Raw genomic sequence first — 20,233 nt, 5'->3', positions numbered from 1 at the left:
TACACGGTAACCAGGTTGGACGGACCAAATGGAAGAATCAAAATCGATTACCTAGGCACAAGTTTCCTGGCTTTTCATTATTATATTTCCATTGCAGAACCAGAGAAATTTAGCTCGCGCCATGCTTGCCACGATGCGTGTACTGCTTTATTTTTCCTCTTTCCTTCTTTTGAAGCATGATAAGTTCTGTCGCATATGCTGGGATACTAGTTCACAAATCACAAGCAACTAATTTCACTGTTCGTATGATGCAGCGCAACTGCACGACTCCTGAGAAAAAAAAAACAGAGAGAGAGAGAGAGAGAGAGGCCCTCTGGCCTTCGGGGAAAAAGGAATCTTAGGATCTCCACAAACCTTTTTTGCACGACATAATAGCGTCCCCCATCCAAAATTTTGTATAATAATATCATGACTCTTTCTAAAATTGTTGATAGATTTCTTTTCATAAAGATGACCAGTGAAAAAAGTACAAAAAATCCACACTGCGCAAGGTTTTTTTTTTTTCAAGATTTTTGAAAGCGTAGCCTCTTGTGAAAAATAAATAAACGTATACATGCGTATATGAAGTAATTGAAAGAAGCTAAAATAATATTGGTTGCCTTCTGAAGACAATAGAGGGCGGGATGCCTTCTCCCAGCAAGATTTCGTTAGAACTTTCTGTTCATGATAGTTGAAATTTTGATTCAGTATTGCCCTTAATCTTATGGTTGCTAAAGGATCGGGTTGGATCTGATGATCTAAGTACTGAGAAACTGAATGTCGTTTGGGTTCCCAACAGCCAGAAGTTGTAATAGCCTTGCCATGAATCCAATTTATTTGCAGGCACATCGAATGTTAAAAAGGAAGACGATAAAATTTTAGTGACCTTTTTGAAAAGTATTTTCTATTTAATTCGAGCGTAAGCATGAATTTTCACCTTAAAATTGCGTTCCTTAGTTGAAGAATTATTCACTCGATCTACAGATATACAAGTTCTCATTCCCCTTAATCATGTAACTAGAGAGAGAGGAATAATTCGTCGACTAAGAGACGGAAAAATACGCGAATCTGCTAGAAAAATAGCAATTCTCTTGGCCTGAGTGTAACAAATGAGTGAAAAAAATTAAGTGGATCCCCTATTATTCAAATGGTATCTTACCAGTTCATGGCAAATCCAATCCCAAGTCCACCGACAGGATTGCTCTTTGCTATCAAAATTTAATCCCGTTTTCCCATAGCGTTGCCGTTTGGCTTCAAATTTAATTTCTTTTTCCCCCACGAATCTTCTTGACATCAAATTTGGGGTGAAGCGAACGGAAAACAACGCAAAAAACAAAAAATGAGCTATTTAAGCTCTTCTAGGATTCTATGATCGTTATTCTTCCATATCAAGCAAACCAGAAAACAAAAGAAAAGAGAGAGACGAAAAGGAAGAAGGAACGACTTTTTTATTCCGATGCAAGTCATAGGGTCGGTCGGTGAATTTTCCAATATACAGATTTCGAAAAAATATGAAATAAAACAAATATCTACACAATGACAAGTAGGCCATAACACGAGAGGGGGAAGGAGAGACTTAGTGCAAGTCATATTTTTCCAACTACTCGGATTTTCCTTTCCATCAGACACTAGCCGGCGCCAAGAGGTCGTCAAAGTTCCAATTCCGGCGAACCGCCCTGCACCGCATCAAACGAGGTTCCATGGGTGGTGGCTGCGCTTCCTCAAGCACGATCCCTCCACCGGCCGTCGGTCTCTTCTCGTCCTCTTGCGGCTGTTCACTTGGTTCCTCATCCTCTTGCCTGTGTCTGGTCCTTCTCTTCCTCCAGCAGCACCCCACTACCTGAACGCACTGCTTCCTGCACACGCCACCATCACTCCGTTCGCTCCTCTGCACTGTCTTGCACGCCAAGCATGACGCCGTGGCACTACTCCTCCTCCTGCACACGCAGGCCATCCTTCTGATGGCCTGCAGTATGAAATCGGCAGGTGATGTCTTTCAGAGATAAGAAGCTGCAAAAGTACATGAAGTTGGTACCCCTGGCTTCTGGCTTCTTGCGGTTTTGAGGAACAGAGTGGCAGAGAAGAAGACGAAGAAGAAGATGTGAGAATGGGGTAGCAGGGGCGAAGGTTACACCATACAGATTGGTTGATTCTGATCTGGCATCTCATGTGCCTCTCCCTCCACCTCTCTCTTCTGCCGACTTCATGAATTCTTGTGGGCTAGCCCCGAAGCATGTCAAGGAAAAGGGGAAACACCCACGTGTCTCTCTGCGTCGATGATAATCTATGGCTGGCTTTGCTTCGCCTTTCTTCTATCCTTTTCTCTCGTAAGCTGGTAAACTAAGATGGTTCATTCGATTCTTCGGGCTGTTAAAAGTGTGCTGGTGAGATCGGCACACTTTAACAGATTGAGCAAGCTCTTTTCGAGTCCAATGGGCGACGACTCACGTAGAATGACACTATTAGAAACCTCGGACAAGAGTTCAGATTTGTAATAGAGTCAGCAGTAAGAAAACGTAGAACATAAATGTGCTACTAAATGAAAAAAGAAAAAGTAAAACATGTCCTTGTTATATATATAGCTATCTAACAGTTGAAGGTGGTTTTGGAAGTTTCCAATTATGTATAGTAATATATAAAAGATATATCATTCGTGATTAAAAAAATCAAGAAATACAACCATTTTTAAAAACTTAGTTTCTTCAAGTTTTCTTCTTAAAAATCATTTGCCTTGCGTCCAACCGCCCTGTCGTACGTGTCTAATGTTTGTGTATGTTCGAGCACCATGAACTCCTTTTGGAACTTGAACTTTGGGTGATGTCTCGATACCCAAGTGCTCAAAATCTAGATGAATATCACTGTTTTCAGATGAACATCAAATGCTATCAACTGGAAGCACTGGCCGATTCGATGAGCAATACATTGTCTAGCTAATGCACTGCAGGCCTCCAAAGGACCCAGCTAGTGGCCGAGCTGGAGCAGGTTTTCATATCTAAAGAGGCAATTACCTATGTAAAAAAGTAAATATCAAACAATCATAATGTAAAAATGAAAGAAAATTAAGAAGGTGTGGGCAACTGACCACACCAGCCTATATTTGACTCCGCCACTGGACCCAGCATTTGAATGGCAAAGAGGGTACGTGCCCATGTACTCACTTGTGGCGGTGAGGTAATGGTAGATCCACAGAGCCATGATTCTAGTCTATCTAGGGCCCATTCTCCTGTCACTGGATTCAGATCAGGGACAGGACTTAACTTCGTGAAGTATATCACGTTTTGGATCGGAATTCAAGGCAAGTAGACTGTTTTCTGTCTCAACTCTGAAGGCAGTGAAAGAGCCTCGTTCCTTTTCTTTCAGTCACTTGTATTTACGGGAAAGGGTTTATTGTTTTTTTCAAGTCTGCGATCTCTTCTCTAGTGAGCCTTTCAGTATTATTCTCGAATCACAACCAAATGAAGTTTTAGCCATTTACCAAAGTAAAGAAGCTAATTGATCATGTTACATCTCTAAGAAGTTATCTTTAGAAAAAGACATGCATATATAGCAGCACATGTCCAAGAGCTAAATCAATCACAGCGCGGTAAGAGCTACAAATGGGGAGGTCTTGACCAATTTTATTTTTATATTAGTAATGCGTTTGGGTGAAGGGAATTGAATGAAGTTAGAAAGTACGAAAATTTGATATGTGAAATAAAGAGCTTACTTCTACAATTGCCAACCAGTTCAAATTCAAAATTCAGTCGGTCAGAGTAAGAAAACAATATTAATACCGTTTATTTTTATTCGAGGGACGTATGCTTTATAGTATAGAAGGATAACACAGAAAAATGCAAAATTTCACAACGAGAGGTTTTATATTTCATGGTTGCTGGAAAACGGCGGAGCTCGTTATGGAGAAATTTGAAAATGTGAAGTCGTTTTCGCGATTCCGTCGAAATGCCCGATTGAAAAGGCAAAACCTTTCCCCCCGAGTCGCATTTCGGATTAACTGCGAGGCGGACCCGATCCATTTAAACCTTCGCTTCACTTGTGATCACTTCTTGCCCTCGTTGGATGGAAAGGGGCGGGGACGCCATTTTTTCTGCCGCTCGCGCCCTGTGATGGGCGAGTAACGCCACAGAGAGGGAGAGAGAGACAGAGAGTGAGGGAGAGCGTTGGAGAGAAAGAAGGCATGGATGAAGACGAGCACGAGGTGTACGGGGGAGACATCCCCGACATGGAGGGAGACATGGAGGTTCACCAGCCCGACGTCGACATGGCCCGTCCCGATGACGACGACGCCGCGGCTAAGGTAGTATCAATCCACTGTTTCTCCATTCGATCTTGGCCCTATCAAAATGAAGCTTAGGGTTTCCGCTTCCTCATCACTTTTCTTTGTTTCTTCTTCTGGAGAGGCGAGCTTCGATTTTTAGGGTTTCTTTTGCCCCTACTTTCTTCTCCTGTTTGATAGCTTCTTTTTCGTTTTTTATTTGAAACAAAAGGAGCTTGACGAGATGAAGAAGAGACTGAAGGAGATGGAGGAGGAGGCCGCGGCTCTCCGGGAGATGCAGGCAAAGGTTGAGAAGGAAATGGGTGCTGTTCAAGGTTCGGAATTTGTTTCCGTTCCCTCTTATTTTTCTGTTCCGTCCCGTCCTTGTGGCCCAACATTCCTTCTTTTGTTTTAATATTGTACGTAGGATTGGATTACATCCTGTTTCGTCTTCTGGTATTCCTGTTCTTGTCTTTTCAAGGATGCACCACCATGATGTACATGCGATTGGAAAACCGTCCCTTTACGGTCTTGGAATTTCGTTACGTTTGACTTTTGAGAGTTTCTTGTTCGATTTGTGCTGGTCCGATCCTAATGAATGAATAAACTGTACAAACTTCGCCGCCTCCCTTTTTTTAATTTGCTGTCTTTTTAATTCCTTTTTAGGTAAACTCATTCCGCTGTTTGTTTTTCCTTTTTGCTGTTCATGGATGTCTTCAGTACACAATCTGAGAATGACCCTGAACTTGAAGTCCATTAGAAGATCGCTTCATAAGATCACTTCATATTCTCTAACGCTGTTAGATTCCACTAAATATCATAGTCTACCAGCTATGACCTATCCTTAGTTCTTTAATCACGCCTACAAACTAAGAAAACTTTGGTAAGAATTGCATCATGTTCGATGAAACTGTCAGATTCTACTGCAAATATTATCGATCTCTTAGTGGATGCAAAGCATGTATGTGGGGTTGGTAATATATTTAGTTTTTATTAGTTTACTTAATGTGATACGAAACATTTTGAACTATGGACATCTGTTATCATGATTTACATCATATTGATTTGTAGAGAGAGAGAGAGACGGTGCTTGATGGCTGCCTAGAATTTGTAGCTATATAGAGAAGTTAGAATTTGCACATCTAAAAGGGAAAGGAATCATAATCATTGCACATTATGTTGTCTGTCTCAGGACGGCTTTGTGTTGCACTTTTGCTTTCAATAGTTACTTTTTTATTTGTAATGACATTCTTCTCTTTCGGTGTGGGTATAAAATTCAGACCCAGCCAGTGCTGCTGCCGCACAGGCAGGCAAGGAAGAAGCTGATTCTCGTTCAGTGTTTGTTGGCAATGTAAGGTTTCACTAGCACATGCTATTTTTTAGTTTATTTAAAAATGTAAACAATCACCTTGTCAATTGTCATATTCTCTTTCTACAGTATCACTGTGCATGCAAGTTTTGAACTGATTCTACTTGCGTTGACTTGATCAGTTGGTTTCATATGTGTTTCCTATATGTTATTTCATTTATTTGTTTTTGTGGAACTATTGCCTCCTCGTTCTTTTCCTTGCAGTATTGCATCTATTCTATGCACATTTATGTGTTTTTGCCTTCTGTTGCCAAAACACTTCTTTTGTGACATTTATTAAAAGTTCATTGCAAGAAATGTCATGGTCTGTCTTACCTTTTGGAGGCAGTTGATGACTAAAATTGATTTTGAGAGATGTGGAGCTATGTCACATGGGTGCGGGGTGTGGGTGTGGATGCACGTGCCAGTGCAGCATATCTCAAAAAACTTGGGTGCGGGGGTGCTGCGAGCATATATATATATATAAATATATGTATTCATAATATATATACAATTATATGGTTGTTTCTTAGCTTAATCTGTCCGTTTTTTTAAAAGTTTCTATTACTGTAAATATAATAAGAGAGGGAGAGAGAGAGAGAGAGAAGAAAAAGAAAAAGGGGAAAATTTTTGAAAGTGGTTTGGGGTGCGTGTCAGAGCTGCGTCCGCACCTGCTCCTGCTCCCCCGATGCGGTACTGCCCTTTTTTGAAGAGTCCGTGTGACATAACTGTGAAGATCTTGCTGCTGAGGAGCTCTGCTTTCTGCTAATAGAACTTGGAAGTGCAAAGAAATGTCCACTGCTTGCCTGTCTGGATTGCTTGATCTCCTAGGCATTGCCCTGAGTGTGTTTTATTTGTCTGCTTGAACATGATTAACATGGGCATCTGGAGGATCCATGTTGGCTTTCATGATATGTTGATTATTGTTTCACTTCCGTATATGAGTATTAATATATGCAGTCGTTTCGGAAAAGCATGTTTCCATGTGGACACATCCGTTTATAGTTTATTTGAAGGAATATTGTCTATTAGTTGTTTGTAGAACTTATTTTCTTTGGAATATGCACACTTTCCAGGTTTTGCAGCCATGTTGAAATAATGCAGCAGGCTCAATCTTCAATTTTGATACTCCATGGTTGTTGAGAAATCACTTTTTTTACCATGTGTTGAGGATGAAATTATGGCATATTATTGAAATTAGTTTGAAAAAAAAAGAAAACTATTTCCAAGAGTTGTTGGGCGAGAAAAAGGGTAAATGAAAGAAAAAAAATATTAAAAGAGAAAAACACATTTGAGATGGCCCCAAAAGAAACAGAAAGAGTCATGAATTTGAAATAAATTGTGTACTATGGGAAAATGATATATGTGGTGGCCAAAAAAGAAAGAGCAAAAAGATCCAAGAGAACTGAAAGAAAAGGGGGTTGGGTTGAAAAGGAAACATGTAAGAGTTCAGCAAGTTGATGGTAGTGAGAAGACAGAGCATGGAGTACGTACCTGGCTCTCTATGAAGTGGATTATGCATGTGATAGCTATAAGCGGAAGCTTGTTGTCTTTGATCAATTGCATGCAGCAATTATCAAAATCCATTGGTCTTCATCAAAGGTACAGTCCCTGATTGACATATATAGGGATCCTTCATCTCTTGTTATTGAATTTTTCTGAGATATTCTCTAGACTCTAGAGTGTACTGGATGACTTTTAACTCAGTTTCAAAATATGTTACTCCATGTATTGGATATTGTTCTCACTTTCTTAGGTTCCACTTATGTTCTATATTCTTCTCAGATGAATATTTTTGTTCATTTATATATATTAAAGATATATATTTTTATGTGCATATTTTTAATTTTTAGGCCAATTAGAAATACCAGATTCCTTCTGCAGAATTTTAAAATAATTTTTGAAAATTTCGACTAGCCAAAAATGCTAAAATGAATTTCATCCTAATTTGTCCCATGTGAATTCCTTGATCTCTTGTTTTTTGAATCTTCGTCAGGTGTTCCCTAGAGCATACTGGGCAACATCTTACCTGTCAGTTTGGAAATATATTATATCATGTAATGGATGCCAGACTGGGTGGTCTGACTTTCTTACGTCCCTGTATCTTTTATGTTCTTGACAGACAAATATTTTTGTTCTTGGTGCATGAAGAAAGAGTTTCTTGGAACATAAATCATTCTTAGGGTAAATTTTTAACAAGAAGAGGAATTGTTGTTTCAACTTTCAAATCATGGAGTTTTAGTTGGTGCCCAGGGGAGTAACAAACCTTTATGGATTTTGTGTCAGTAAACTGCTTCATGTGAGAAGTCTATCAAATGTAATTGGCGTCGAGTCAACTCCTAAATAATTTTTTACTTTCAGATGAGAATGTCTTCAGGTTTCTTTCACGCATCAACACTTGCATAGAGAAATGTTTGCTGCTTCATAGGGATCATTGGTGGTGATTGACATTACAAACTTTACTGGAGTAGATGTTTTCATTAAGATTGTCACGCTATATATATATATATTTCATCTTGCGCGTTACTTCTCATAGTCTGTTGCTTGTACATGCTTTTCCAACTTACTTTTTTTTTCTCTTTTTATAGCCAAAATCTCACCTAGGCACCACATAAACCATGGGCAGCACTCTCTGAATGCCTAGGCTGAGGCACCTAGTCACCTTTAACCGACAAGAAGAAAAAAAATTTCTAAATCTTAACACGAAAAATCTAGTTCTTTTCATTTGTTCTATCTACTAGTATATTTTTTGAGGTTTTGGAATTTCAAGACCCTCACTTTTTTCGTTTTTCTTTCCTTTTCTTCTTACTTATTTCTCTTTTCCCCATATTCTCTGTCAAATAAGTCTAAGCGGTCATTGCTAAAGCCCCTGCCTGAGCTTTTGGAGTCTGCTGCCTAGTCCTGCATAGCACTAGCCATTGTTGCAAGAATGACAGTTTGCTATCTGGTTCTGGGCGAGCATATTTGAGTGGTATGGTAGAGGTTTGTAAGGGTCATTCCTCAAGAAGAAAATGGTCTTATTTTTCTCTGAGGTGATTAACAAGTTAAGTTTTTGTGAAGCAGTGTAAATGAGGCTTGAAGGATTGTCAAAGTGGACGAATTCTGAATAAGAAATGATGTAAATGCGGCTAAATGAGTTGAGAAATTGATTGTTTTTTCATGTCCAGAGTGATTGATGTATGATTGACATTACAAACTTTACTGGAGTAGATGTTTTCATTAAGATTGTCACGCTATATATATATATATTTCATCTTGCGCGTTACTTCTCATAGTCTGTTGCTTGTACATGCTTTTCCAACTTACTTTTTTTTTCTCTTTTTATAGCCAAAATCTCACCTAGGCACCACATAAACCATGGGCAGCACTCTCTGAATGCCTAGGCTGAGGCACCTAGTCACCTTTAACCGACAAGAAGAAAAAAAATTTCTAAATCTTAACACGAAAAATCTAGTTCTTTTCATTTGTTCTATCTACTAGTATATTTTTTGAGGTTTTGGAATTTCAAGACCCTCACTTTTTTCGTTTTTCTTTCCTTTTCTTCTTACTTATTTCTCTTTTTCCCCATATTCTCTGTCAAATAAGTCTAAGCGGTCATTGCTAAAGCCCCTGCCTGAGCTTTTGGAGTCTGCTGCCTAGTCCTGCATAGCACTAGCCATTGTTGCAAGAATGACAGTTTGCTATCTGGTTCTGGGCGAGCATATTTGAGTGGTATGGTAGAGGTTTGTAAGGGTCATTCCTCAAGAAGAAAATGGTCTTATTTTTCTCTGAGGTGATTAACAAGTTAAGTTTTTGTGAAGCAGTGTAAATGAGGCTTGAAGGATTGTCAAAGTGGACGAATTCTGAATAAGAAATGATGTAAATGCGGCTAAATGAGTTGAGAAATTGATTGTTTTTTCATGTCCAGAGTGATTGATGTATGGTTACAAGAAGGGTGCAAATGTGGTGGTGGATCAGGTGTTAAAGTTTCCCTATTTTATACTAGATCTAGATCTGGCTGAGCTATAAATCAGGTCCCTGGCAGGCCCATTTGCATTCCTAGCTGAAAGGAAGTTCGGCAATATGAAATTCTTGACTTCAATTAAATTTACACAAATAAAATTCATGGATGAGTCAGATCTAGAATACATAGCCTGTCTGCCTGATTCTGTTGGAGAGTATTGTTTCTCAGATGAAAATGACTAGTACTCTCTCACATACAGTTTTCCTGACCTAAATCAAGAAGGTTTTCTCAAACTTATATGTCTTGGACTGAATCAAGTCAAGTGTGAAGCTGCTGTAGCCCCTCCCCCATAAGGACCAATTCCTGTAACCATGGCATTCTGTGGATGCCCTTCCTGGCATACTGCGATATATGAAGCGCAAATTGGTCATCCATCTCTTTGTGCCTGCGATGCATCAGGAACTTGAATAAGCTAAAAATCTTTTGAACTGCTTAAGTCATTTCAGTTTTATGCTTTTAGCAAAAGTTTCTATTTTGAACCTGTTTTGTGTGCTTGTCCATCTTTAATTTTGTAAGATGTTAATCTATGCACTTTGATTTATGAATTGCTTATTAATAGCAAATTTTTGAAGAATGAAAAAGTTATATTATTGGTTGTTTTTATGGTTGCTGATCATGCTCATCGTGTTTGATATGGTAATGCATTAGTGTACTATTATCATTACATAGGGTTCTCACATTGTATGTTAAAATTATGAGCATATTGTGATTATCAGTGCTCGTTAACCCTTTTTTAGCCCTGATCGCGACCTTAAATTGTTTTGCTTCTCAATGACGGGCTTCCAAAAGATGTTTTGTGTTTTCAATAGTTAAATTTATTCTTGAGCAAGGGATAATTTGACTGCCATTTTGCAGTGACTGCCTAATCAGTTTTGCTGTTACCACGTCATGCAAATTTGATGGTTTTCAGGTGGATTACTCGTGCACCCCTGAGGAAGTTCAACAGCATTTCCAATCTTGTGGAACTGTTAACAGGGTTACAATTTTAACTGACAAGTTTGGCCAGCCAAAAGGGTTTGCATATGTGGAATTTCTGGAAATAGAAGCTGTTCAGAATGCCCTTCTCCTCAATGAATCAGAGCTACATGGCCGTCAACTAAAGGTGCATAACTTTTTTGAGTTTCCTGACCTACAAACTTATGGACGTTAATTCCCCTCACACCAGAAGCTTAAACATGCAGGTCTTGGCTAAAAGAACCAACGTTCCTGGGATGAAGGCATATCGTGGTCGTCGGTTCAACCCTTATCTTACTCGATACAGGCGGCCCTTCATGCCACCCCCATATTTCTATTCACCTTATGGATATGGGTAAGTTCATGCAGTGGTATCTCACGCTAGTGAAAGTTATGATCTTTATGTGTATATGTGTGTGCATAAGCACTCTTTGATGTGTAAATATACTTATATGCGTCTATGTGCTTCTGCTGTTTTGTATCTAAGGGTTTTTTTTTTTCCTTACAGAAAGTTTCCCAGATACAGGAGGCCGATGCGTTACAGGCCGTACTACTGAAGCCGAGATACGAGGGAGGCGGGATATGTAATGGCAATTTCTTAGGGCTTGCTTTTTTACTAGTTTTTATGGCTTCTACTGCCTGCTAAAGACATATTTGGGCCTGATTTAGCAAACCTCGAGTTCAAGGAATAACTTGTTTTGTGGTCACGCTTAAGGACAGTTCGGTTCATAGCTGCCGAGCGAGGTCCGCCTATGGACGGTCATGTACGAATTGGATATATAACGTTTATAATAGAGACTTGAATGTGTCCGCTCTTTGAATGATGAAACGTGGGTAGAGATCCGGTACCGCAAAATCGGGAATCTGGTCCCGTCCTTGTCATCGACGTGGTTGCCACATATGTTTATTTTGTTGAATGTTTATTATGAAGATTTTGGTGGGGTTTAACAGAGATGTATGTGTGTGCATGTCTTCTCGTGCTCATGCTCTTCTTTTTTCAATTTTGACACGTGTCTAAAATGTTCCGTATTTTCACTTCTAGGGTTGCAAACCGGCATTTTCACATTTTTGGCAAATTTGTTCCAGCTATGAAGCATTGGTTTAAACGATTTAGATCTTCAGTTACTCGTGGGATTTTTCCAGTCTTATTTTGTTTTTTAGACTTGTCTTGGCAAAAATCATATGAAAAAAGATAATGTAAGAAAAACGTCTGAGTTCTTTTTGAAAGAGGTTTTCCGTTTAATTATTTTCTTCAGGAAGGGGGATGGTCTATTGTCGGACTGGCTTAAATGCCAGGTTTGCATCTGAGTTGGGTCCCGACTGCTTGGTGAAACGGTCAGAGGGAGCTTGACATGGAAAATTGGCTATACGAAGATGGTGATTGTAGCAGATAAAGAAAGGGCTGTCCATGGGATTCATTTCCTGAGAGTAGAAGCACTCTACAGCTTGGTCTGAAAGAGGCATATCCAACAAGTTTTCCTCCCATTTCCTAGGAAATGAATATGGGTTGCCTTTTTTTTCCAGTGAATAAATATGGATATCTCTCTGATTCATTTCTAACAATTTCACCCTTTTGAGTATTCTCAGCTGCTTAAAATTGGTTCCTTGCTTGCAGAGAAGGTTGCTATACAGGGGATTCGCATTTTAATGGTTTGAAGTTGCCACAAGGGGGTTTGGCCTAGAGACGTCGTTCCATAGTTGTCATCATGATTAGAACTTTATGGGGCATTAACTCTGTGCAAGCTACAGCATGAGGAACAGGGCTCAGAAACTCTTTGTTTAGTTGGACGAAACACGAGTTCATTCACCTGAAGCACCTTTTATGATATTCAATAATATAAAATGGGTGCGTCTCACAGAGATATACTCTGAGGACAAATTGGCTATAGGACATCTGGAAAGGAGAAGTGTCACCAAACTAAACTCCCACCAGACATTTTTCAACATTTACAGAATTTTATACGGTCGAGGGTAATTACATGTCTACACGGCTCAATCAAACATTTCATGGCAGATCAACAGATGTGTAAATGCGCATCATCGTCCAAAAATAAATTATATCGGTGTGAACTAAATCTACGGTCAAAAAATTTGAGAACCAATCTTAAAACAAAGTCGTTACTTAAAAATCACGTTATATGAAGGTTTTAAATGAATAATAAGCGTTTTTATGATTAAAAGATCTGGCCTATGCCACAAAACGTGATTTCATATTATCTATTATAGATTGAGGCACATATCATATCCATATATTTAGTTCTGAAAAGTGACTCCGAAGTGGTTCAGGTAGCTCAGCTGGCAGATACGTGCACACGAAAAGAAGGAATCATACAGTTCCATGGATCGGTTTAGGTGCAGACTTCTTTGTTGCAATGGATCCTTTTAAAGTGTTAACGTTTTTGTGCAACGCAATGGTCCCCTTCAAAATGTTTAGAAACATGGTCCTCCTAAAACATTTGTTAGATTAAGATTGTGTTCGAGGGACTGGCCAGAAGAAATCAATGCCAAATCAAGCGAATTGTTCAGTCTCGTGTTTGAAAAGGCGTTCTACTCTATCTCAAAGCTTGTTTTAGGAAGTTCGACGCATTGATTAAACATGTCCTAATAGATCTGTCCCATGAAAATAAATTGCAAAACTTCATTTCTTTGACCGTTTTTGAGGTTCCCAAAGCCTCGCCCCTTTCAAAATGTTTAAAAAATTTGATGATCTGGATTCCCTCTGTAAGGCACCATTTGTGAGCGATGAAGGCATGACGACCTCCTCCTGAGGGCTGGACTTTCTATAAAGCCGACCCTCAAGGAATAAACTTTCTGGTGCAGTTCCTGGTTCGCACCACCAAGCCAGCAATCCCAGGCCAGACCTGTGCCAAGATCCAATCCTTTCAAATCCACCAGTCGAGAAAACAAAAAGAATATGCCCTCAATCATTCGAAAAAGAATATGCTCTCAAAGATGTCAACAATGTACGCCGTCGAGTAAGTACAGAAACTCTTTTAGTTGGTTAGCTCGTTTCTTAGGTTGATGGGAGGTGGGGTTGGCTGATGGGAGCTGGTGTGTGGCCGGTGTTTGGTGGATGGGCATACTTACGCAGCAAAAGAGACTGCCACATTTTCTTTTCAGTTTCATGCATGGCACTACTTACAAATAGAGACTTAAAAGACTTAATCAGATTGACATTGACAGACACAATAACTCAACATCTCCTGCTTCGTTATTTATTCTCTTATAAATTACGAAAGAGAACTCTCATGATTTAACTCAAGGAACGGTTACTACTTACTAGCCAAACTTAAAGGACAACAGCAGTACAAGCAATAAAATAACTCAAATTGCAGCAGGAATAGGAGGGCTTAGTGGGTTTGATGCAATCCTCCTTTTCCGAAGGCGCTCAGCAATGATGAATGCAAGCTCAAGAGACTGCGAAGCGTTGAGCCTAGGATCACAGTGTGTGTGGTATCGGGAGCTCAAGTCATCGTATGTCACAGTCCTCGATCCACCAATGCACTCAGTGACATTCTGTCCGGTCATCTCAAGATGAATACCTCCCGGGTGGCTTCCTTCTTGCTCATGAACATCAAAGAATGCACGTACCTCGGCCTGCAAAAGAGGTTCAAAATTTAGAATCTCAAAGAATTGCTGCCATTAGAGTGATGAAGAGATCATTTTTCAGCCAAGCTTCTCACCAAAATTGCATCAAAAGGCCTCGTTTTCAGACCGCATGGAGCTTTGATGGTATTCCCATGCATGGGGTCGCTCACCCATGTGACGATTTGACCTGCTCTGCGAACTGCCCTTACGAGATGTGGAAGCTTCACCCTCATGTTCTCAGCACCCATTCTACAGATTATAGTGATTCTTCCAGGTTTGTTTTGTGGGTTCAAAATCTCAATGAGCTTAACAAGGTCGTTGGGATCCATCTTATCGCTCACCTAGAAAATCAATACAAAATCAAAGGTCTTAAGTGATTACGACTTCACTAATTAACATAACCATGAAGCAGTTACTTCTACTTGTTCATGTGCTTACCTTGATTCCAAGAGGATTAGCAACCCCACGCAAAAATTCAACATGGGCACCATCGAGTTGGCGTGTCCGTTCACCAACCCAGAGCATGTGAGCCGAGCAGTCATAGTAGAGGCCAGAAGTCGAGTCCTCCCTTGTCAGGGCTTGCTCGTAAGGCAATAACAGGCACTCATGTGAGGTCCAGAATTCAGTGGTAGTCATGATCGGATGGTCAACTGTCAATCCTGCCGCTGACATGAAACCCAATGCCTCATCGACCCTGTGGGCTAGCTCAATGTACCTGTAATGTTCGACTAAAGATTAGCACTGGCCAATCATAATGAATGAATACTTCTTACAACTAGATTAGCACTAGCCAATCATTATGAATGAATACTTCTTACAACAAACTTTTTTCTTAACTGTAAGTCAGATACCTACAAGCAAGTACTAAAAATCAAGGAGTTCTGGCATGCTTAGCTACTTGACTGTGGTAATAGTTGTAAATACAATGCTTAACCACATGTGACCGCGACATCTACCTAACAAAGCTCAACTCATTGACTGTAATTAAAACTCAACCAAGTGACCAAACTGCAAAATACATAAATGGGTGGAGTTTTGAAAATATTTAGATACTTATGATAATTTTTAGACAAATTTTCCAAAATATGCCAAGACATTCCAAAGAATTGGCCCCGTGTCAAATTTTCATAAAACTAGTCGATGCCATCACTTAGTGCGGAGAGAAAACCTTTATATTCCTCCAAAAACGAAAGACTTATTCAAGATTAATGTTCTCTAACTGGGTTCCGATATTTATAACAAAATCGAGCTCTTGGGCATCAACGTCTGCCCAGGCACAAAATTTTATCGCAAGGTACTCTTGCAGCTTCAAAAATGTATGTGCATAAAAACACGCCCACACACATCCAAAAGTGTCTTCTTCTCTCAAGGCTCAACAACCCCATCAACCCAACCACTACTTTTCTTTCACAAAAGGAAACTTAAAGAGCTAAGCTACTTTATCCTTAGCTATTTTTAACTTTGACCATCTTCTTTAACGTTGTCTTTGCTTTTGAAATAGATGTCAATCAAGCAATTGTAAAAAGTGTAGAACAAGCTCAAGCTACTATTTACCTGTCGCCTTGCTCACTGTGCTCAGTGAAGTCAAGGTTCCATTGAGTCACCCTCTGCATTGCAGCATAACCACCAGTAGCAAATGCCCTTAGAAGGTTGAGAGTTGCGGCAGATTGGCAGTAAGCTCTAATCATCCTCTCAGGATCTGGGACCCGTGATTTCTCATCAAATGCATCTCCATTCACATTGTCGCCTCTGTAGCTTGGAAGCTTCACTCCGTTCTTCTCCTCGAATGGGTCAGATCTTGGTTTTGCAAATTGACCAGCCATTCTTCCCACCTAAATACGTGTATGAACCATGTATGAGGTTGACAGTAAAAAACTAACAATCACCTTTACTGCTCACCCGATGGAAATGAATCGTCTATTAATTTAAAGGTTCATCGACAGTGCATCTTATATCAATACTTTCAAATTGTAGAACTGTATTGTTTTTGAACTTCTGAGTATAGGAAGAGTAATCCATAGTGGCATTCACTATTACAGTTAGGTGCAGCCTAGAAACATGCTTTCTATTTTTACCCTTTTCCATTTGCTTAGTTTAGGAACATAAAACCTACAGCAAGACCCCTTGACGCTATAGAGATTACAAAATTTGAAAAATTTTGCACTCATTAGAAATATAACCCACAATTCTGAAAAAATCCGAGTTCCTTTTGTGCATCCAGAGCCTCCTCTGAGTATGGTTGCAGATAACAGAAGGAACTTGTCAAAATAATGTGTAATTGCTTAATTACCAAGAACAAAGTAAAGGCATCTATGCTATCAAGTGCCCAGCTTTACCGCCAGTCTCCACGGTCATGGGTAAAAGAAACTGTCACATAGGAAATTAAACCTACCAATTGTTCTATTTCCAACTTTAAACAGCAGTGGCTACCGTCTTGCTTCTCATCCACAAAAACCACATCAACCACATGGTAGACACGTATGGAACTAAAACAAAGATGCCAGCTGATCGATTTTTGTTTTTGATTAGCGGGTTTTGGAGGATAAGGAGCTGGTGAGTTTTGGTGGAACTATTCAGCCTCTTGATTCATCTGTCGAAGAAAAATGATGACAGATCTCATTATTTGCATATTATTTTTCCCAAAGTCCGAACCGCATGGAACTTCAACTAGAAAGAGTTAGAGCTTGCAAGACGATCAGTTATACTATCAATTCTATACCAAAAAGCTACACCATCATACCCATCTGTCTGAAGACAATTGGTATAGTAAATGCAGAACGCAAAATGCGTAGTCGACTCAGAAACATGATAGAGTAGAAATAAAACATTCTGCAATAGAAAATCTAGCCAAATCTACAATATCATTGGGATTCATTCACCATCCAGTAATCCACATCGAAGGTGGGATAAATGCTTTGACATGGTAACCGGTGCTACTTCATGAATGAATTTAACATCTTCACAGCGATTCTAGCCAACAGATTAGCAAATAACACAATGTGAAAATTTACATAGTAAGAGATTATACCTTGACGACAGGCATCTGGCCTCCAAACATGAGGACAGCTCCCATCTGAAGAAGGATCCTGAAGGTATCCCTTATATTGTTGGCATTGAACTCCTTGAAGCTCTCTGCACAATCCCCACCTTGGAGAAGGAAAGCCTTTCCCATGGCAGCGTCAGCAAGCTTCTCCTCCAGGTGCCTGGCCTCTCCTGCAAACACAAGGGGAGGAAACGACTCCAGGGTTTTAAGCACGGTCTGGAGGGCCTCCTGGTTGGGGTACTCAGGGAGCTGGAGCGCCTTCTTGCTCTTCCATCCATCGAGCGTCCATTTGCCAGAGGATGGTGGGGAGGTCTTCTTTTCCTTCTCTGGGGCTTTCAGAGGCTCGGCTGCGTGTACCGCCGAGACCTTGATGCTCCTCCTGCTGGTGGTGGTGGTGGGTATGCTCTTGATGGTGGCGAAAAATTGGGAGGAAGGGGACTGATGATCGGCCTGCTTCTGGAGGATGGGGCTAGTGGGGAGAGAAGAACCAGAGAGAGCGGCCATTGCTGCAATGGTGGCTGGGTAGTTTCTCGGCTTCCCGAGCACAGAATGGGACGGCGTTTGCTTATAAAGACAGGAGAGGAGGTGTTTGTGGTCTTGGACTCAAAGACGGGATGGTGGTTGTTGAGGAGGAAAGATCAGCGAGGTAGAAGGGACAAATATTGGTTTCAGGGTACAGTAACTTGCAACATTTTAGAGAATCAAGAGAGTGAGAGATGCAAACCCCACCTACTCCCGCCCCACCTCTATGACCAACTGGTGCACCCGGATACGCCTTCTTCTTGTGATCATCTGGCTGTTGATTCTGGGCATATTCTAGCAATTCCTTTTTGTCGAGGTGACTTTGGTCGCTTTTGGGGTTAATTGAGAAGGATTACCCCATCGTCACTCGCTAATCCTCTTCATAATTGCTTACCCTGAACCGAATTGTGCTAAAAGAGACATGATTTCAAGGTGCAAATTTCTACTCATATTGGGCCGACACGTTCTATAAGATCGTATGCTGCCCATTGATCAAACAAGGTAAAATTTTTCCTTCAACCATCGGAGAACTGAGATAAGGTGCTGCCCGTTGATCGAATACAGTTTACCATCCGTTCAATGCGATGGGTGGTGATGACCTGTAGGTGATATTAGGTTCCAAGATCTAACTTGGCTGCATGGATTCAGGACTGAAAGGAACAGATCTAGAACGACAGATTAAAATTCTTTGGTTGTTTTGTATTTGATTTGGCTGGCTTCTGATGCATTTAGCTGATCTGGTTGCAGCTCTAATCATGTTGGCAAAGCATTGCAATTGTCATGCTCGTTTGTTCAGTACTGCAAGTTGTGAATGACATGAACTAGAGCCTAGACAGGGTTAAGTAAAATCCAGCTTCAGTTATAGCTAACGCAAGGTGTGGATGCCATAAGTCCAGCATAGTTCCATCACCAGATCAGGCGAGTCAGTTGCTGTCTAAGGACCGAATTTCTCCTTATGGCGCTTTAGTTGAGGAGCATTCACCATATATTTAAGAAGTATTATATATATATGAACATGCAACAACTTAAGGTAAACAAGAGAATTTTATTGAACTGTGTGGGCAACTGCCCACACATGCCCGCATGCATCTCAGCCCCTGCATGTGCGATATGGCGATGATCTCACTACAAAACAAAAAAGAAGAAGTCGGAGGAAAAATAAAAAACAAAAATGCATTATGAAGCAGGAAAATATCTTTAGAGAGATGCTCTCCCGTCGGCCGTCCCTTCTCCCAGATTTAAGTTTTAACAATTTGCGTGGACGTCGTATTTGCTTGAAAAATGGATACAATGGACCTTTCGGTCTTCTCTCATGGGAAGGTGGAATAATGAAGAAGACACGATGGCAGGTGGGTTGGGTCCAACCAGGCAGCGCCGCGTGTAAAGGGTCGACAGGAGTCAGTACCTACCTCACTTTCAAAGTCAGGGTCAGACAGTAGGGTTCGAACCACGGTCCTCCCCCCTCTTCCGGTCTCCCTTTCCTCACCCACCAACTTCCTGTCTCTTTTACTTTTAGGTCCTTTCTGTCTCTTTTACTTTTAGGTAGCGTTTGATTGCACCGGTGCAATTAAATGGTATGGATTTCCTCTCCTCTATCAAACCCGTCAAAAGTTTTCCCTTTTTTTTTTTTTTTTTCTTGAGGTCATCCTGGCTAAAACTTACCTAGGTAAAATTTCACTGGCGGTTAGGGCACGTTGGTTACTGAAGGGTTTCGGGTAAGAACCTTCCTACTTTATTTAATTTCAACAATATCTTTCGTTTTAGGTGGACTTTTGGTGGGAAAGATGGTGTTTTATCTTGCCACGGCCGGGTGGGGTGGCCCACGTAGCGTTCCTGACCATTTCATTTCATTGGATTGGACTGGATTTTTAGCTGGGCCAAGACAAGGCTCCTACAAGTCAACGCTTAACAAAAGGCATGCTGGGTCAAGCCTGTTCAGTCAAGGCTTAGGCTGAGCTCGAGCTGGGCCCGGTTCTTAGAATTCATGAGCAAGCCCAGCTAAAGACTACGAGATTTTTATTTAAAACTCTATCCAATTCAAATCCGATCAATATTGATTTTCCTAGCAAAAAGTCCAACTAAAGACTTTACGTCACGTGATTGTGGTGGCCAAACTTCCAAAATTAAAATAAGGATGCCAAACGGGTTGGACCTTTCGGTTATCGATTATGACGTTATGGACATAAACAAATTGTGAGGCCTCAAGAAAACTTGTGGTTAAGGGCTCACCCGTATAAGAAATGTTAGGGCTTCAAGGATACAAATACATAACAAAATAAATTATGCTCAAGAACCAATATATAAACTTTTGAAAAATGGGGGTTTGTGATTTTTTTTGTTTCTTTCATAAAAACCATGTCTGAAGCTTATTAACATACAAATATTTGGCAAGAGACTTTCGGATATGAAACCTCACATGGAGCCACAAACTACCACCTAATTTGTCATGGAAATTGGAAGAAAGAGTTATATTGTTTTTTCCTTCATGTCCCTCTCCCTTATCTGGAATATTCCCTTCATATAATATAAGCCCGAGTTTGAGCA

The 20,233-nt window shown here is 40.4% G+C and overlaps 2 protein-coding genes across 2 annotated transcripts; one reads left to right on the top strand and one right to left on the bottom strand.

Moving 5' to 3' along the window:
- The first annotated feature begins 4,023 nt into the window (after positions 1-4,023).
- Positions 4,024-11,365, top strand: LOC116259463 (polyadenylate-binding protein 2). The gene is made up of 6 exons (XM_031637297.2): positions 4,024-4,273; positions 4,464-4,566; positions 5,512-5,582; positions 10,493-10,684; positions 10,764-10,891; positions 11,045-11,365. Exons 1-6 carry the CDS (start codon positions 4,154-4,156, stop codon positions 11,091-11,093), a joined length of 663 nt encoding a protein of 220 aa, XP_031493157.1. The 5' UTR covers positions 4,024-4,153; the 3' UTR covers positions 11,094-11,365.
- A 2,360-nt stretch (positions 11,366-13,725) lies between these two features.
- LOC116259462 (phospho-2-dehydro-3-deoxyheptonate aldolase 2, chloroplastic-like) lies at positions 13,726-17,787 on the bottom strand. Its single transcript, XM_031637296.2, has 5 exons — positions 17,153-17,787; positions 15,679-15,956; positions 14,563-14,839; positions 14,220-14,465; positions 13,726-14,133 (listed from the first exon to the last, which is right to left on the bottom strand). Exons 1-5 carry the CDS (start codon positions 17,669-17,671, stop codon positions 13,861-13,863), a joined length of 1,593 nt encoding a protein of 530 aa, XP_031493156.1. The 5' UTR covers positions 17,672-17,787; the 3' UTR covers positions 13,726-13,860.
- Positions 17,788-20,233: the final 2,446 nt, after the last annotated feature.

This window comes from Nymphaea colorata, chromosome 8, assembly GCF_008831285.2.
Source record: "Nymphaea colorata isolate Beijing-Zhang1983 chromosome 8, ASM883128v2, whole genome shotgun sequence".
NCBI lineage: Eukaryota > Viridiplantae > Streptophyta > Magnoliopsida > Nymphaeales > Nymphaeaceae > Nymphaea > Nymphaea colorata.
The sequence above is the reverse complement of the archived record's forward strand: the minus strand, read 5'-3'. Positions and strand labels throughout refer to the sequence as shown.

Excerpts from the sequence above, each read along its gene's own strand:
- LOC116259462 (XM_031637296.2), bottom strand. The coding sequence starts at position 17,671 with ATGGCCGCTCTCTCTGGTTCTTCTCTCCCCACTAGCCCCATCCTCCAG. Across the intron at positions 15,957-17,152 it reads GCCAGATGCCTGTCGTCAAG|GTGGGAAGAATGGCTGGTCA; the intron begins GTATAATCTCTT and ends ACACGTATTTAG. Across the intron at positions 14,134-14,219 it reads GGCCTTTTGATGCAATTTTG|GCCGAGGTACGTGCATTCTT; the intron begins GTGAGAAGCTTG and ends CCTCTTTTGCAG.
- LOC116259463 (XM_031637297.2), top strand. The coding sequence starts at position 4,154 with ATGGATGAAGACGAGCACGAGGTGTACGGGGGAGACATCCCCGACATG. Across the intron at positions 4,567-5,511 it reads GGAAATGGGTGCTGTTCAAG|ACCCAGCCAGTGCTGCTGCC; the intron begins GTTCGGAATTTG and ends TATAAAATTCAG. Across the intron at positions 10,892-11,044 it reads TATTCACCTTATGGATATGG|AAAGTTTCCCAGATACAGGA; the intron begins GTAAGTTCATGC and ends TTTTCCTTACAG.